At 46.6% G+C, this 19,088-nt stretch overlaps 1 protein-coding gene across 1 annotated transcript in view; it reads left to right on the top strand.

The window, feature by feature from the left end:
* The window catches only part of UTP20 (UTP20 small subunit processome component), a 147,170-nt gene extending 128,841 nt beyond the window's left edge, over positions 1–18,329 (top strand). The window contains exons 58-63 of the mRNA XM_068107235.2: positions 8,225–8,296; positions 9,030–9,171; positions 10,284–10,387; positions 11,257–11,383; positions 17,433–17,578; positions 17,702–18,329. Of these exons, the coding sequence (XP_067963336.2) occupies positions 8,225–8,296; positions 9,030–9,171; positions 10,284–10,387; positions 11,257–11,383; positions 17,433–17,578; positions 17,702–17,827 (717 nt within the window). The 3' untranslated portion in view covers positions 17,828–18,329. The remainder of the gene's footprint in view (positions 1–8,224; positions 8,297–9,029; positions 9,172–10,283; positions 10,388–11,256; positions 11,384–17,432; positions 17,579–17,701) is intronic.
* The last annotated feature ends 759 nt before the right edge of the window (positions 18,330–19,088 follow it).

Genomic DNA, 19,088 nt, shown 5'->3' with positions numbered 1-19,088 from the left:
AATTTCCAAGTTGAACTCCTGCAAAGCCAAACTCCATCTCATCAACCCCATGATTTTTATTTTTCATTTTTTGAATGAAGGTTATGGGGCTGTGATCAAAAATCCAAAGCAAAGCAAATCTATAGCACTTATTGAAGGAGGCCGAGCTGAGAGCCAGGTTTCATGGTGGTTGGGTGGTGAGGCCTGGAAGTATTCACTGCCTGGACGCATTTAGGAACGTGGAGTTCACGGGTTAATTCGTGCAGGAATCTTGGCTCGGCTGCTCCTGAGCACTCAGTGCTTCCAACTCTTCTCTTGATCATAAAAATCATAATCACGGTTGTAGAGTCGGGTGCTGTAGTCATGTGAGTAGCGGTCCCCATCTCGGCTACCATCGTAATAGTCATCCCGCCGAGAGTTGCCAAAACTGCGCTGCTGCTGCTGGGAGCCTCCATAGTAATCACGACTACGGCCGCCACCAAAACTACTACTCCCACCCCGGGAGCCATAGCCACCCCTGAAACTACCTCCACGTTTTCCTCCTCTGTAGCCCCCTCGACACCCATGGCCTGCCTTCTCTACTGTTATGGTCCGACCATCAAAATCCTTGCCATTCAAATCCTTTTCTGCATCTTTGACGTCCTTTGTGTTTTCAAACGTGACAAAGCCAAACCCTCTCGACTTTTGCGTCTCCCTGTCTTTTATCAGCAGCACTTCCAAGAGTGGTAAATATTTGCCAAAGATAGAGTCCAGAACATCTTCACTTGTGTCAAAGTTCAGTTCACCTACAAAGAGCATGCCAACATTGCCTCCATCCATGACTTGTGTGTGCTGACACTTCGTTTCAGGGTACTTGACAAGAAGTGCCTGTGCAAAGCGTGACGTCAGTACCTTCTCCTTCTCTTCAGAGCGCTTATTACCCATAGCACGAGTCGCGGCACAGGATGGAAAGATACCCGGAATCTCCCGCTCTAACTGTGCGGTGTTATTTTCCATACTGGGCTTTTCAACAAACATCGGATTACCAGAAACTTGACCACCGGCCAAATCATTTCCGATAACAAAAGAGATTCCCTTTACAGGAAGAGTGGCTTGTAAACCTACGGTGACCGGTCCTGACACCAAATCAGACTTCAAATGGATGACATGAAGGGGAGCTTTAACATAGCCACCAACCCCCTGTAAAAGAACACGAACACCAGTTGCCGTCTTCTCTGACAATGGCAAAATGCTTTCAAGCATCAAAGATTGATGTGCTCCTGTGTCCCTCAATACCCTAACAGGTCTCTGGTTAGTCAAGTCTCCATCCAGTGACACAAACCCCTCTGAAATAAAAGGTTTGTAACCCTCTTGAACAAGGTCGTTCTGTGATGCCTTAACTTTGGCATGGGAACCTTCACAAGGCACTGTCCTCCACGGACGATTTCTCGCATTTGCCAATGCATTCGGAGTTGTACTAGTCTGACTCCGCTCCTGATTTTTCCTTTTCGGGGCGTAACATTGGGACATCAAATGCCCAGGTTTTTTGCAAAAAGCGCAAGTAGGCCCGGAGGAAAAACTCGTGGTCTGCCTCGGGCCCCCCGAAAGATACGTCTGTCTTGGAACTGTAGTCTTCTGATCCCTAAAGGTCGCGGTATCAGATTTGTCCTCATAGTCATTTCTTGGCCGCCTCCACGAATATTTGTTCTCCGCACCTGATTTACCATAACTCCCCTGGCTAACTCTAGGCGGGAAGTTAGGTTTGTGGAACCCCATCCTGTGTGTCAAAGTATAGTCATCTGCCACGGTTGCTGCCACGGTTGCTGCCACATACAACTCTGGTACTTTCTTTTCATCCAGATGGACTTTAATGTCCGCGTGGACACACTGTTTGAATTCCTCCACCAAGATCAATTGTCGCAACCAGTTGAAGTCTTTCCCAATCCCCTTCGAGTCACACCACCGATCAAACATGGTTTCCTTCATTCTGGCACACTCCACATGGGTCTCACTCACCCTCTTCCTGGCATTCCTGAATTTTTGCCAGTAAGCTTCAGGGACCAATTCATAGGCTTTGAGAATGGTTTTCTTCACTATCTCATAATCTGCACATTGGTCAATCGGTAAAGCCGAACAGATATCTTGAGCTTTACCCACCAAAACACTTTGCACGAACATAGTCCAGGACCCCACAGGCCATTTTAGCATTTGAGCCACTTTCTCAAAGTGTAAAAAAAACTTGGCTACCTCCTTTTCATTGAAGGGTGGAACCAGCCTCACATGCCTACCAACATCCCAAGTGTTCTGACTAGTTGTCGAACTAGCCGGCATGGATACTACTTCTCTCCGTTCTCCCATTAATTCCAGCTCCTTGAGTTTAAGTTCCTTCTGATACTCCATGTCACGTTCCTTTAACTCCCTTTCGGCTCTCCTCTCCTCTGCTCTTTCCCCTGCTCTTCTTTCTTCTTCAGCTCTCCTTCCCTCTGTTCTTCTCTCCTCGAGTTCTCGTTCCAGTTCTACTCTTCTTTCCTCGAGTTCCCTTTCAGCTCTCCTTTCCTCTGCTCTTCTTTCCTCGGCTTTCCATTCCAACTCTTTTAACCTTTGCTGGCTCTGCAGTTGCATCTCCATTTTCCGGAGCTCCACATTTTCTTTTTCCTCGGGTAACCAATACAAGGCTACCTCTTTCCATGTTCCTTGTCCCACCAGAGATTCTACCACCAATGTCTGCATCTCTGCTTTCTTCATATGAGCTCGGACCTCCAAGTTAAAATGTTTGGCCAATATCAAGAGTTCCGATCTTTTTAACGCTTGGAACTGTGCCTCATTAGGGGATGCTGCAAACTTTTCTGCGTCAAACACCATGGTGACTATTAGTTAGCACTTGTTAACCTTCACACAAAAAATTTCAATTTTTTTTTTTTTGAAAAATTTGGGAATGTTAGAAAAATTCCAAATTTGGGAATTTTGGGAATGTTAGGGAATTATATCCCAGACGAGTGTTATTAGGGAATTTAATCAGCAAAGAGGAGCCCCCAATTTCAATTTGGGCCAATTTTGGACGTGCTCCTCCCCAAACCCCCTGGTCAAGGTGTACCTCCGAGCTCCGAGAGGAGTCACGGCAGAAAAATGTGTTATTCTGCATGTCAAAGGTCAATGGTGACGTCACACCAATTGTTACCAACAAACAAATATTTTATTAATATCACACAAGAATAACAGTACAACAACAATAGTAATTAATTGTACAACCAATATTTATTTCCTATGATGGTACTATCAGGTTCGCACAATATAACTCACTGTGCTCCAAGTGAGCGAAAAGAAGAACATTCCCCAATGTCTCTATTCCGGCATCAAGCCCAAGTCGAACCGCTCCAGCGATCGTCAGAACGATGTCCAATCGAGACCAGAATCCCGTTCGGGTGACAGTCACAGTCACGCGGCCAAAGCTGCACAAAGTTGCCCTCCAGGCGACTGGGAAATCACACCCTCGGGTATGGACGTTTCACGGCTCCAAATCGGTGAATCGCAGATTTACCTTCAAAATCCACGTTACACGCACACACACACCAGATAAATGTCTGGATGCGGTGAAAATGGTTGAAGGGAAGCGAAAAACCTTGCGCGATGCGCAAAGTGCGCGAGTCAAAATGACCGACGGCCCGTTCTCGAGGTGTAACGGCACAACGATGATTCTCCTCGGAATCAACTGCCAAAACCTGACACGCAGGTGGATCTGTAACAGCGATAACAACTCTGTCGCAAGAATCCCTTTCCCGGGAAACCCGAAGTTCGCTAGTGACCTCTGTTCGTCAACGTTTGCTCCAGACCTCGAAGCAGCTCGGCTTCTTCCCCGACTCATTCGCTCCGCCTTGTTCTCCTCCTCTTCCTCTTCGTCATCGTCCGGTTCCCGATCCGGTTTTCGGTTTCTTTTAACTCTAACGTTTCCACTTTTTGAAAACAGTTCATAAACAATAAACCTTTTGAAAACAATAATAGTACATGGAATCAAAAATATTTACAGTGGATGAAAACCACAACGGAAGTGACGAATCCGTAACATAGCGATCACCAGCGAAGGCCCAAGCCACCAGTTGTTCAGCTGCTTCGTCATCTGAAGTATATCCCCATGAGGAGTGTTTGCTCTTGAAATCACCAGCATGAATTTCAAGATGAGCAGAAATGGGTAGTGCTGGTAGGGACCACTCCACCTGAGGTGGTTTCAGCACGTTGGTGATTGTTGTGTCCCCAACGTTCACAGTGGCTATGAAAACATTATTGGCACTTGATTATTACCTCCGCTGCCAAAGGTGGATGGATGGAGGTGATGTTTTCACGTCTGTCTGTCGGTCTGTTTGTCCGGTTTTTTGGGGTTTTTTTTGTATACAACATCGAGGCTCGTGTAAGAGCTAACATTAATAACAAAAAAAAAATACTGACACATAAAACATTTAATAAAGGGAGCGGGAGACAAGATAGGGAGAGAGGGAGGGAAGCACACAAGTACAACAGTAGAGAACAGGGACTTTAGGAGATCTGTGGGAGGGAGAGGGCTTGGGAAGGGGGGGGGGGGGAGGAGTATTGGAGAGAAAGAAGAACATCAAAATCAAGATCTTTCACAGTTCTTGATATGTAGTCACATTTTGCTCATGACTTTAATTGGTAGATGTGAAGAGTTTTCCCTGTACTGCGAGACGATTGTCCCTGAAAAGGGCCGTCTGTAAGATCGTTGTACTGCATTTGTCAATGTGATGACATTCGTTAATAACAGGATGGACCACAGGTAGGTTGTCATCTCCCTCCCTCTTGTGGCAGTGAGATGATTTGAAAGTGCACATCCTGTTTAATTCATACCACAAAGAATGATGTGGAAGGCCTTACATGCTATCATAAGCTGTGTTGAGTAAGGGTCATCGCCTCCCTGTATTTTTGATGTTGATATATACATATACATATACATATACATATACATATACATATACATACATATATAATTTTGTATATTTTTTATCATTACCCTCGTCAGAGGAGAGGGTATTGCGTCTGTCTGCTTGTCCACACAGAATGTGGGCATGCTCTTCTCTGCAATCGTTTGACCGACTGCCAATAAATTTTCACCATAGGAGCGCCTCCTCCTGTGCCATTTTGAAATGATAATTATGACGTCATAGGTCACGTGATATGGGCTTCATCTTGGGAAAAAAACCCAATAAAATTGCACCTCTATATCTCCGAAATCACTCCATGGAAAAAATTTAAACATGGCTCATTGTCAAGTACTCCTCATGGGGGACAACATATATTATGATGTTGTAGCGGTTACCGCTGGATGCACACAATCGCCTTGCACCGGCCAGAACACGGCCAGACGCGCCTCTCCCGGGCATGCCCGGACTCACTGTTCCCGGGCACGCCCGAACCTCCCGGGCACGCCCGGTCTCGTCTTTCCCGGGCACGCCCAGAGCGTCCGGGCATGCCCGCTATCGCCTTTTCAGGGCTCGCCCAGAGCGTCCGGGCATGCCCGCTATCGCCTTTCCAGGGCTCGCCCAGAGCGTCCGGGCATGCCCAGCCTCGACTTGCCAGGCCGCAGCCAAACACGCCCGGGCAGGTCCAGACTCGCCTTTCCAAGGCTCGCCCAGAGCGTCCGGGCATGCCCGCTATCGCCTTTCCAGGGCTCGCCCAGAGCGTCCGGGCATGCCCGCTATCGCCTTTCCAGGGCTCGCCCAGAGCGCCCGGGCACGCCCAGCCTCGACTTGCCAGGCCGCAGCCAAACACGCCCGGGCAGGTCCAGACTCGCCTTTCCAAGGCTCGCCCTTGACACCCGGGCATGCCCGGTATAGCTTTTGCCGGGCAAACGCCCCGGCATAAATGTGTATATATATTGTTGCCCGCTAAACGGGCTTGTCAGAATACCTGAGCTGTTTTGTTTCAATAAAGCAACTCGGACGAATTCCGTCTTTGGTCGCGTCAATTCTTTCTACTCGCGTTGGAGCGCAGTTCCTTCAATGTCATAATTATACAAGTAGCACACTTGATCCAATCGGTTTTAAATTTCTTGAGCATGATCTGCACAAAAATTGTATGGGAGAATTATATTGATGACGTCATTGGTCATGTGGTTCAGCAGCCATATTGGATTGAACATAAATCTACGTTGTCAATAAGCCACGTGCAAACACGCCTTGGCGAGGGTCTGCAATCTCTGATTGATCTTTCTTGTTTGTTTTTTGTGAACAAAATATCCTTCATCTTTGGACTTTTGTTTGGTGTTTGATAATAAAACCGACATTATTATTTCCCTCGCCTGAGGAGAGGGTACTGCATTTGGGTCTGTTTGTCCATATAGAACGCTAACCTAACCTTGGCTAACCTTGGCTAACCCTGGCTAACCTTGGCTAACCTTGGCTAACCCTGGCTAACCTTGGCTAACCCTGGCTAACCTTGGCTAACCCTGGCTAACCTTGGCTAACCTTGGCTAACCCTGGCTCACCCTGGCTAACCTTGGCTAACCCTGGCTAACCTTGGCTAACCCTGGCTAACCTTGGCTAACCTTGGCTAACCCTGGCTAACCTTGGCTAACCCCCGCTCTAGCAGGGAAAATGCCCTTAAAATGCATGTTGTTGTTGTTGTTGTTGTTGTTGTCCATATAGAACGCAAGTATGTGTATTGATAACATTCGAACCTTTAGAACCCTAACACCGTTTACGACCCTTTGACCCTTAAGACCCATCACACCCTTTACCTTTACAACCCGAAGACCATTTAAGACCCTTTATACTGCTTAAGACGCCTTAGAACGCTAACAACCTTTTAGACCCCAAAGACCCTTTAGAAGCCTGAGACCCTTTAGACCCCTAACACCCTTTAAGACCCTTTAGACCTCTAAGAACCTTTAGAACCATAAGACCCTGTTGACCATTCTTCCTCTTCTCTTCTTCCCCTTATAAGGAGTGATGGAAATACCCTAAGACCCTTTAGAAACTGAAGGCCCTTAATACCCTCAAGACCCTTAAAATACCCATAAGACCCTTAAGACACCCGTAAGACCCTTAATACCCTCAAGCCCCTTAAAACCCTTGACTCTTTGCAACCCTAACATGCTTGAAGACCCATAATATCCTTTAGACCCTATAGATACCGAAAACCCTGCAGACCCCGAAGACCCTATCGACAATGTTGCACCCTTTAGGACCCTTAGACCTCTAAGACCCTTTTGATCCTGTTAGACCCTTTATAACCCCTAAGACCCTTTTGATCCTCTTAGACGCTTTTGATCCTCTTAGACCCTTTTGATCCTCTTAGACCCTTTTGAGCCTCTTAGACCCTTTTGATCCTCTTAGACCCTTTTGATCCTCTTAGACCCTTTTGAGCCTCTTAGACCCTTTTGATCCTCTTAGACCCTTTTGAGCCTCTTAGACGCTTTTGATCCTCTTAGACCCTTTTGATCCTCTTAGACCCTTTTGAGCCTCTTAGACCCTTTTGATCCTCTTAGATCCTTTTGATCCTCTTTGACCCTTTTGATCCTCTTAGACCCTTTTGATCCTCTTAGACCCTTATGATCCTCTTAGACCCTTATGATCCTCTTAGACCCTTTTGATCCTCTTAGACCCTTTCGGACCCTGAAGACCCTTTGACTCTTTTCTACCTTTTAGACCTTTACACCTTTTAGACCTTTTAATACCTTTCGACCCTTTTAGACATTTAAAGACCCTATACCCCCTTCATTAAATTCCAACTCTTAAATTACACCCTTTACACTCTTTTGACCTATAAAGAGCTTTATTCACTTTAAATCCCTTTGACCCATTTAGACATTTTCAGACCTTTGACCTTTATACATTTACAACTAGACCATTCAGACCTTTCATTTGCAATTAATGGCCTTTCATTGAGTACATCCTTCCATTTATTTACCACACAAAGCAGGTCCTGGCGAGGGTCCGCAACCTTCGATTGCTCTTTGTTGTTATTATTTTCAAGATCTTTGTGGAAAGACAGGTAGAGGTGAATATTGTCCTCGTTTGAAGGTCATGGTTCCGGAGGTACACCGGTTTATCGGGTTTTTCCCCCCAATCTGAAGATGTTTGTAAGATCCAGGAGGGATATAGTTGGTTGTACCCAGAGCATCGATGGTTGTACTTCGTCGGTGCGTTCTTTGTCGTGTTTGTGAACCATTTTGATGATCTGAGTAAATCGCCATTTGCTGAGGGGTCCGCGTTGCTATTCCACCACAATGTGTCCTCTCGTACCGTGCCCCTCTTTCCAGATGGAGGAGCTAGCGGGGGTGTTCAGCTTGCAGCTCAAATCACCGTTGCTTAGCGAGGAGCTCTCGATGCAGGTAACCGCAGTACAAGTGTTCACCATCGTCGTCATCAATATGACCTATAAAAGTATGATTATTAGGATTATTATATCTTCCTGGTTTTATTCCCATCATGCATTTGTAGTTTCTCAAGGTGGATTAATCAGAGGTGAAGGGATCCATTTTGTAAATTTATGTTGAAAGTCAAATCAGAACCTCGCTTGTATCAACATCCTCAAACGCATGTTTTGATGGATAGAATGTGTGTGTACGGATGTGTACATGGTATGTATGTATGTATGTCTGAATGAGTACATGTACAATTGTACATATGTGTGTACTTCCAGGCATGTACGAATACGCACATCTCTATGTGTGTCCTAATGCGCACGTGTACATGTGTATGTCCGAGTTTGCGCATGTGCATACGTGTGCATGTGTGCGTGTACGAATGTGTGTATATATGAATGACAGTTGGTAGTTTGTAATTTTCTTACATTTGTTCCAAATCACATGTTAATTGCTGTACCAATGGTATCGTTGTGTTACATGCATGTTCCAATTTCCTGATTATTTTGTACAAATCTTCCCAACTCGGTGAAACAAGCACTGATATGACACTTGTATGATCAAAACGGATCCTGCTTTGGGTGAATTTTTTATTTACTTATACGATTTGTCCAATTCAGATATCTTAACTTGAGATAATACTCCACGGGGTGCGTTGTCATCGCACCTCTTGACCATGGTTACCCACAATGCCTTGCAGATTCGTCAGAACATCCTGTTTGTGATGGAGGTTTTCCACCACTTGGATTCTGCCCTGGAGTTGCAGGAGAATAAGGACGAAGTGGAAAAGTGTAATAAAGAAGAAGAAGAAGAAGAAGAGGCTGTGGAGGAATTGAAGAAAGGTATGAGTGGGATGGAGGAAAGGGAGGGAAATCGGGGGAGATGGAGGTCAATCAGGGAAGGGGAGAGATGTAAGAGAAGAGTCAAAGTGAAGAACTGAACGAGTGATTTGGAATGAGGTGATGACCAAATGGTTCCATTGACACTGAATTTAAAATGTTTTTTTTCAAATCCCATCCTTTTACATTTGCTTTCTCTTGCCCTATTATTCTTCCCGGTTCTTTTTTGGAAAGAGCTTTGACATTTTGTTAAAAGTGAGGAGTGGTATAAAACATATAACAAACTAGAAGGTAGAGCGCAAACTCGGTAGAGCGCAAACCTCCGCCAGGCAAAACAGTTTATGTTTTGTATCCCACTGATGGGCCGGATCTGAATCCGGACCTCAACCAAAGTCGAATCAGCTTGTTCTTGTCACTTAACCAACTCTTCCACCAAGTTTTGTCATAATCTGTCCACAACCGTTTGAGATCTCGTGTTGTATGTCATTTTTGCCTCCATCTCTCAATGGTGAAGAATTACTTAGAAATTAAAAAATTGTCGGACCCAGATCTTCACCACAATCTAATCGATTTGTCGTCGTCGCACACCCAACCTGTCCACCTTATTTTGTTTGAATCCATCCATAACGTTTTGATATATCCTACTCACAAACAGACAGGGGTGAAAACATAACCTGCGTCCACCCCGGTGGCGGAGATAAATATTGAATCGGAAGTTTACCGCCTTTGATGCACCGTCTTTTACACCACCTTATTTAACATATTCCATGAGTTATTCATGCCCATTGTTTGTGTCCTTTATGACCTTAAAACCAGGAAGTTCGCTGTTTGGAATGATTTTCAATTTTGTTTCTATGCCAAGCCGACAGATTTAAGCAATTCCTTTACTAGGCTGAGCACATGCGTGCTCGATGTGAGACTCCATACATTTTACCAAATTCAATGCCAAGGTCCTGCTCAACTACAGGTTAATGGTCCGACGAATGTTCCGTTTCATGTTGTACAGTGTTCAAAATACAAGATTAAATTAAAATTAAGTAGTTCCTTGATCATTGAAATAGATGTCCCAGAGTCTCATGGAGGAGATGTCTCATGGAGGGTTCACCATGCCACAGATGGAGTTGCACGAGGGAAGCGAAAAGGTGTGACGTGGATCCTGGGAAGACTTTCGTTTATCACCAGGAGAGAGGCAGCAGATACTCCACGGATCATGCTTAAGGTCCATCTTCTCTACCTGATACTGAACCTTCCTCTAATCCATCGCATATCCCTCCCCCCTTTACCCCCACCTGATGTCCCTACCCAACCCATCCACATGATGTCTCCACTGACCTCTTCACCTGATGACTCTACCGACCTCTCCACCTGATGTCCCCACTCACTCCCCACTTCCACCTGATGTCTCCACTCACTCCCCACTTCCACCTGATGTCCCCACTTCCACCTAATGTCCCCACTCACTCCCCACTTCCACCTGATGTCCCCACTTCCACCTTATGTCCCCACCCTCTGCTTCTACCTGATTCCCCCTACTTCCACCTGATGTCTCTCTACCCATCCCCACTTCCTTCTGACGTCTTCCTCCCAACCCCCCTGCCTCTCTACCAAATTCCACCTGATGTTGCCTCCTCTCTCGCACCGACTTCCATCTGATGGCCTCATCCTCCCTTCCCCATTCCGTCTCTACGCCAGCCCACGCAAACCTCCCCCATGCCTCCAAATCCCAACCCCAACTGCTTCCACGATATCCCACCCCCAACCCCTTCCTCCCGATCCCACCTTCAACCCCTTCCTCCGGATCCCACCCAACCCCTCAAAATCCAATACTTCACTCTCCTCAATCCTCTGCCCCCTACTCATATCCTCCTTCCCCCCTTCCCCCACAGTTATTTATATCTACCTCCACCTAATACATCTTCCCTCCTCAGCTAATATCCCCCTCTCACCCCTCCCCCAACAACCTAATTATTTCCTCCTATTCACCTCTTAATCATCCTCATTGACCTTAATTCCCGCTTCTTCATGAAACTTTCAGCCAATCCTCCTGATAGACACGAGAAGAGCATTTTTGGATGATGTGTGTTGCAGCGCACATGTGTTTTTCATGTGTTTTCTAACCTGGCCATCGACCTGGGCAGAGAAAGCACCATTCCGCTTCTCCACATAATGCTTCCGCCACTCTTCCGTGAGCTTGGCAGCACCTACGCAGAGCAAGGTGAGAGGATTTCCCTCCAATAACATTCACTGCACTGTCATTATGACCAACGATCCACTCAAATGCGGGGCCGGATTTATGGGCAGGTGACCCAGGCAACTGCCTGGAGTGACGGGCTCAGTGTTTGGGGTGGAGGGAGAGGGGGAGGGACCAACGGCTGGCGTACTTCGGGTATGCCTTTCATGATGCTATAGCAAGGAAATTCATTGCAGGAGGAGCCCATTCGGCCTATCATCGACACCACATTAAATATATCCGTCAAGCTCATAACCTCATTTAATTGGGGGCATGGGGGAGTAATGGGTATGAGAAAAGTGTGGCAGGCTCTGGGATATCACCAGGGTGTTAAAAATAAAATAACACACCAACCACACACCATCCCTTGAGGAGAGACACTCTTACAGATATCACACTCAGCACAGATGCACACAATCCCTCTTCCACACTCTACCAACTACCAACAAGTCCGGCCAACATCCTGATACCCCTATGTCTCTGATACATCCAGATACCCATCTAATTCCAATTTAGACTTGCATACTGTTTCTGCTGCCACTACCTTTCCAGGGAGACCATTCCATGCATTATCTACTCTCTGATTGAAAGACCCCTACCTTACGACCGTCCTAACTCTCCTCTTCTTTACTCTCAGGTCCCATGGTCCTATCACTGTCTATTCTGCTGAATAAATTCTTCTGTCGCTACCCTTCATCATCTTAAACATGTCTGTAATTTACAACAACCAACGTCTTCCCACCGTGACCCGATACGATATCATTTAACCTTCCTTCAATGTCCCAAACCCCTGCTCCTTCAAAACTGCACAGAACTCTATGTCGGATCCTTCCTGCAGAATGAATAATCTACCTATTTAATAATTTAATCATCCACAAATAATCTCGATTGCTACACCCTCAACCATGCCTCCTCCACTCGATACCCCTTCACCACTGCCTGCTATCACTATCTAATTCCTGCCTTCACTACCCACTCACCACTGCCTGCCATCACTATCTAATTCCTGCCTTCACTCACCACTGCCTGCCCTCACTACCCTGTAATAAGGTATTCAAAAGTTGAACAAATGAAGCAGGAGCTCCAAAGACACCCCTTGCCTGGGGCGTCATTTGATCTAGGGCCGGCTCTGCTCACACGTCGTCAATGTTAACTGCCTTCCGGAACCTGTTGTAAACTGCATCCCGGAACCCGGCGGCATTAACTGCATCCCGGAACCCGTCATTAACTGCCTCCGGGAACCAATCATCGTTAATTTCCTCCTGGAACCAGTCATCTTTAACTTCCTCCTGGAACCAGTCATCATTAACTTCCTCCTGGAACCAGTCATCGTTAACTTCCTCCTGGAACCAGTCATTGTTAACTTCCTCCTGGAACCCGTTGTCGTTAACTGCCTCCTGGAACCTGTTGTCGTTAACTGCATTCTGGAACCCATTGTCATTAACTGCATCCTGGAACCCATCGTCGTTAACTGCATCCTGGAACCCGTCGTCGCTAACTGCATCCTGGAACCCGTCGTCGTTAACTGCCTCCTGGAACCCGTTGCCGTTAACTGCATCCTGGAACCCGTCGTCGCTAACTGCATCCTGGAACCCGTCGTCGTTAACTGCATCCTGGAACCCGTCGTCGTTAACTGCCTCCTGGAACCCGTTGCCGTTAACTGCATCCTGGAACCCGTCGTCGTTAACTGCATCCTGGAACTCGTTGCCGTTAACTGCATCCTGGAACCCGTTGTCGTTAACTGCATCCTGGAACCCGTCGTCGTTAGCTGCCTCCTGGAACCCGTCGCCGTTAACTGCATCCTGGAACCCGTCGTCGTTAACTGCATCCTGGAACTCGTTGTCGTTAACTGCATTCTGGAACCCATTGTCATTAACTGCATCCTGGAACCCGTCGTCGTTAACTGCATCCTGGAACCCGTCGTCGCTAACTGCATCCTGGAACCCGTCGTCGCTAACTGCATCCTGGAACCCGTCGTCGCTAACTGCATCCTGGAACCCGTCGTCGTTAACTGCCTCCTGGAACCCGTTGCCGTTAACTGCATCCTGGAACCCGTCGTCGTTAACTGCATCCTGGAACTCGTTGCCGTTAACTGCATCCTGGAACCCGTCGTCGTTAACTGCATCCTGGAACCCGTCGTCGTTAACTGCCTCCTGGAACTCGTTGCCGTTAACTGCATCCTGGAACCCGTCATCGTTAACTGCATCCTGGAACCCGTTGCCGTTAACTGCATCCTGGAACTCGTTGCCGTTAACTGCCGAACGGAACCTGTTACTGAGACCACGAGGAAAGGCTAGCGTTATTGTAGTTATTATCTTGTGGTGGTAGTGGGTGAGGGATTGGAGTTTGGATGTAGGTGGTTGTTCTGCAAAGCTCACTATAAATGTGGGTGGTGGCGGTAGTTGAGAAATAGTCCTGATACCTTGGTAGAAATGTAATGAGATGTTTGAAGACCTAACCCTGTTCTGTTCACGTATTTCATGAACTGGTATGTCTTGTACCTCAAAACGAGATGATAAAAGTTGCTTTTTTCTTCACTTGAATCGTGAAGCTGACCGCCCCACGGGTTACGGAAATACAACAACAACAACATGCATTTTAAAAGGCCATTTTCCCTGCTAGAGCGGGGGTTAGCCTTGCGGTCCCCATGACAATCTTCTCCATTTTGCCCTATTTTCTGCATCTCTCCTTGTTAACCCCCTTGCCCGCATTTCTTCTTCCACCATATTTAGCCAAGTCTTTCTCGGTCTTCCCCGTCCTCTACTTCCTTCTACATTCATTTCCATCACTCTTCTCAACCAGTCACTTTCATCCTTCCTCAACACATGACCAAACCATCTCAACCTGTTCCTCTTCACAGCATCAATCACAGGCTCTATTCCCATCATCTTTCGCAATTCATCATTTGTCTTCCTCTCTCTCAACGATACTCCGCACATCCATCGAACCATTCGCATTTCCACCCTTTCCAACCTTCGTTGCTGCTCTACGTTCATTACCCATGTCTCGCTCCCATAAATCATAACACTTCTCACACATGCAGCATACACCTTTCCCTTCAGCTTCAACGACACTCCCCTCATCATCAGCACGCCACTCAATTCCCGAAACTTCTTCCATGCACATCTCACTCGAGCAACCACAGCAACGTCTGATCCACCTTCTCCATTCAGCATGTCTCCGAGGTAGCAAAATGTTTTCACACCTTCCAGCTTCACGCCATCTCCAAGATCCAACTCAACATTTCCTCCATCTGCAGCTCCCTCTGTGCACACCTTACATTTGAATGTAGCTGCCACACTGGTTAATGACCCTCTCAGACCACTACATTTTTGATGAACCCACTCAGTGCACATTGTACACTGAATGGAGTTCACTCCGACACCCTTCCTACACACAGCACAGGGCCACTTCCCAGTTCTTTCCACCTCACCACATGCTTTACCACTTGCCATCACCTTCGTCTTTCCGATATTCACCTTCAGACCTTTTGTCTCCATACATTCCTTCCACGTGTTCATCTTTTCCTTCAGTCCATCCATACTTTCCGCAATCAACACCAGATCATCTGCATACAACAACTCCCACGGTAAACCCTCCTTTACGTTCTGAGCCAGCACCTCCATCACAGCTACAAATAGTAGTGGACTTAGTACCGACCCCTGATGCACTCCCACCTTCACCTCAAACTCACCACTGTTCCCGTCCATCGTCCTTACAGCTGTGCGCGCTCTTTCGTACATTGCCATCACTACTCTGATCAACCATTCCTCCACTCCTAACTTCCTCAATGCCCATGTCAATACTTTGCGTGGAACCCGATTGAATGCTTTCTCCAGATCAACAAACCCAAGAAACAACTTCTTCCTCTTCTCCATGTACTTCTCCTGCAACTGCCTCACAATGAAAAGCACGTCTGTCGTTCCTCTTCCTGGCATGAATCCAAACTGCATTTCGTCGATCTTCACTTTCTTCCTTATCCTCCTCTCCAACACCCTTTCCAATACCTTCATTCCATGCTCCAATAACTTTATCGCTCGGTACGAGCCACACTCCAGAGGGTCACCTTTCCCCTTGTATAGAGGGACGAGGGTACTCAGTTCCCAATCCACTGGAATGCGGCCTTCTTTCACCACCAGATTACAGATCTCTGTCATTCTCTTCACACCCCAACTTCCTGCTGCCTTCAACATATCTCCCACAACTCCCGTCGGCCCTCCCGCTTTTCTACCCTTCATTGCTTTTATCGCTTCCTCAACTTCCTTCTCAGTTATCTTCTCTGCCGGTCCTAAAACTGGGTTACTCTCTATGTTGCCATCCCATTCATTCTCTGTATTCAACAGCATTTCCATATATCTTTTCCATCTTCCTTTAATTCCATCAACGATTTGTTCATCAACGACAACATCAACGACAACGATTTGTCCCACTTCATCCTTCAAGCAACTCACCCTCATCACATCACACCTCTCTTTCACTATCTGCTTTGCAATCCTGAATACTGCTCTCTGACCCTCTTCCGAATCCAAGCGTTCTCCGAACATTTTCCTATATGCCTCCTGCGCCTTTGCTACCTCTTTCTTTGCAGCCTTCCTGGCTGCCTTATAACTTTCATGCTCTGCTGTTTCTGCTCCCATACCCTTTGCCTTCTGCCACTCCTTGAACTTCTTCCTCTTCTCGTCAATCCTCTTTCCAACTTCATCATCCCACCACCATGTTTCAGAGTGCCTCGGTGGTCCTTTTGTCCATCCACATACCTCACCAACGGCTCCCAACAGACTAGCTTTCATTGACATCCAACCACTTTCAAGCTCAACCACATCAGCCTCGACCCTACTCAGCCTCTCTTTTAATGCCTCCCTTACTGTCACCTCTTTCAACCTCCACACCTTCATTCTCGGTTGGTACTTCACCCGCCGAGCTCTCCTCGCACCTTTCACCCTTACGGCGCAGACAACCAAGTGGTGCTGTGAAACAGCCTCCTCCCCCGGGATCACCTTTGTGTCCCGGAGGTGCCCCCTATCTCGCCTACGCACCATCAGGTAGTCAACGGTTGTCGTCGACCCACCTGACGTGTATGTAACAAGCTTATTATCCTCTTTCTGGAACTGAGTATTACAAATCAACAAAGCAGCTCCATCAGCAAACTCCAAAATCCTTTCACCTTCTCCATTTCTCACACCATATCCGTAACCCCCATGAACTCCGTCAAAACCATCCATACTCCTTCCCACATGTCCATTTAGGTCTCCTCCTACCACAACAACGTCCTCATCTTTCACGTTTTCCATCAGCTTCTCTACCGCACACCAGAACTTGTCCTTCTCTTCATCGCTTCGACCAACCTGCGGAGCATATCCCGAGATGACGTTCACCAAGAGCTTTCCAATCATCATTTTCACCATCATCAACCTATCACTCACTCTAGTCACACTCACCACACTGTCTACAAACTCCTCAGAAAACAGGACACCAACACCATTCACGCCCTCCAGGCACCCTTGCCACACAAACTTGTATTTCTGTCCCTGCCTACCCTTCACCATTCTCACACCACTTCCCTTCCATCTCGTCTCTTGCACACAACAGATGTCCACTCTTCTTCTGACCAATACTTCCACCACTTCTCCTGATCTCCCTGTCATTGTCCCTACATTCCATGTCCCAAACCTCAGAAACTGATCTCCACTTCGGGCTGTACCCTGCCCACATCTAGTTGTAATTGTCATGGTTCTCTTTTTGAGGCAATGTTTTAATGGCCGGATGCCCTTCCTGACGCCAACCCTCTTAGTCGCCTCTTACGACACGCAGGGATACGGCGTACCTATTATTATCCAGGGTACACACTGGGAAACTACGGAAATCACTACGGAAATGCCATCTCGAATCGCAAACCTCCAGTTGTGTCATCACCTGGTCACTGAAAAACATGATCTCAAGAAAATGGGAATCTTTAGTTCACCTTCCGGGTTTTACTGAACATTAGAATCCCACGTTCACAGTCACGAGGTTGGATGTTTCTAATCTTCCCCAGATGCCACGCTCAAGACCTTAGCCCTGGAGACCATCGACAAACTGAAGGGTGTGGTTGGTGCAGACGAATTCTCTCTTGCGTACAACGCTGTCCACCAACGCGTCAATGAGCTTCGTGTGCGCCGGAAGAGGTTGCAGGCACAACAGGTGCGTGTAACTCATGAGTGGGAAAGGTCGACTGGAAGATATTGAGGTAATGGGAGAGTTAGGGTTGTACCTTATTTTATCCAACCTTTGAGCGTTGGTCTTGTCTCCCACAACCTTCCCCAGGCTGTCTCTAATCCCGACATTGCAGCACGGAGGAAGATTAAGAAACACCGTAATAAGGTGCAGGGTAAGAAGAGGAAAGCGGAGATGCACCAGGTTGGAACCTGGAAAAAACGGCGCAGGAATTAAGGGTGTGTGTGTGTTTTGTTTTGTTTTGTTATGTTTTGTTTTGTTGCTGCGCCCACCGCAGCCATTATTTATTATTAATACACATGTAGCTGCCAGCCTTCGGGAGAGGATTTGGATTCGCCTTCGTTCCGCATTCTCCCATCAAAGTACAAAAAGCCATCATTCCTTCAGTCGTTGCACAAAGGAAGTGAATACTATGGAATGTCATGCAGTGGGATTTCGGATGTACCCATGTGGGATGTACAAGTGAGACCCCACAATGGTCACGACCATCGATCACCGCCATATTGTGTCACAGGACTTGTGCACACGTACTCCAACGTGCCGCACCAATCCGATCGGAAATACAGCGATCATGGCTGAACAAAATGTCAGTTTGGAGGGAGCGATTGGTCGATTTTTTTTTTTCAGTTTCAAGGGAGCGATTGGTCGATTTTTATTTGGGAACAAGACCTTTTTGAATATGTCTTGGTATTTTTACAATAAAACGTATTCTCTTGTCTTCTGCCTTTGTGTTTTGTAAATTGGATTTGGGATCAAGCAACTTTATTATTGACACGAGGGATGCCCCAAATGTAAGGCCCAACATGAAGTATACTGCAAATGTAAGGTCAAACATGAAGTATATTGCAAATGTATGGTCTCCCATGAAGGATACTGTGAATGTAAAGTCTACCATGAAGGATACTGTGAATGTAAGGCCTACCATGAAGGATCACAAAGGACACTATGAATGTAAGGCCTACCATGAAGGATACTGTGAATGTAAGGTCTACCATGAAGTATACTGCGAATGTAAGGTCGACCATGAAGTATACTGTGAATGTAAGGTCTACCATGAAGTGTACTGTGAATGTAAGGCCTAACATGAAGTATACTGTGAAAGTATGGTCTACCATGAAGGATACTGTGAATGTAAGGTCTACTATGAAGTATACTGTGAATGTAAGGTCTACCATGAAGTATACTGTGAATGTAAGGTCTACCATGAAGTGTACTGTGAATGTAAGGCCTAACATGAAGTATACTGTGAAAGTATGGTCTACCATGAAGTATTTAGAATTTAAGGGATCCTTTGGGGGCGAAGAGTTGGTTGTGTAGAACAATGTTTACCCCTTTTTATGGTATAATTTAAGGGTTCCTTTGGGGCGATGAGACGGTTCTGCAAAGTAATGTTTTCCCCCTTTTTATGGTAGAATTTAAGGGTTCCTTTGGGGAGATGAGTTGGTTCTGCAAAGTAAAGTTTACCCCCTTTTTATGG

Source organism: Myxine glutinosa, chromosome 1, assembly GCF_964187855.1.
Source record: "Myxine glutinosa chromosome 1, kmMyxGlut1.1, whole genome shotgun sequence".
Lineage (NCBI taxonomy): Eukaryota > Metazoa > Chordata > Myxini > Myxiniformes > Myxinidae > Myxine > Myxine glutinosa.
This window is presented reverse-complemented; position numbering and strand designations above follow the sequence as displayed.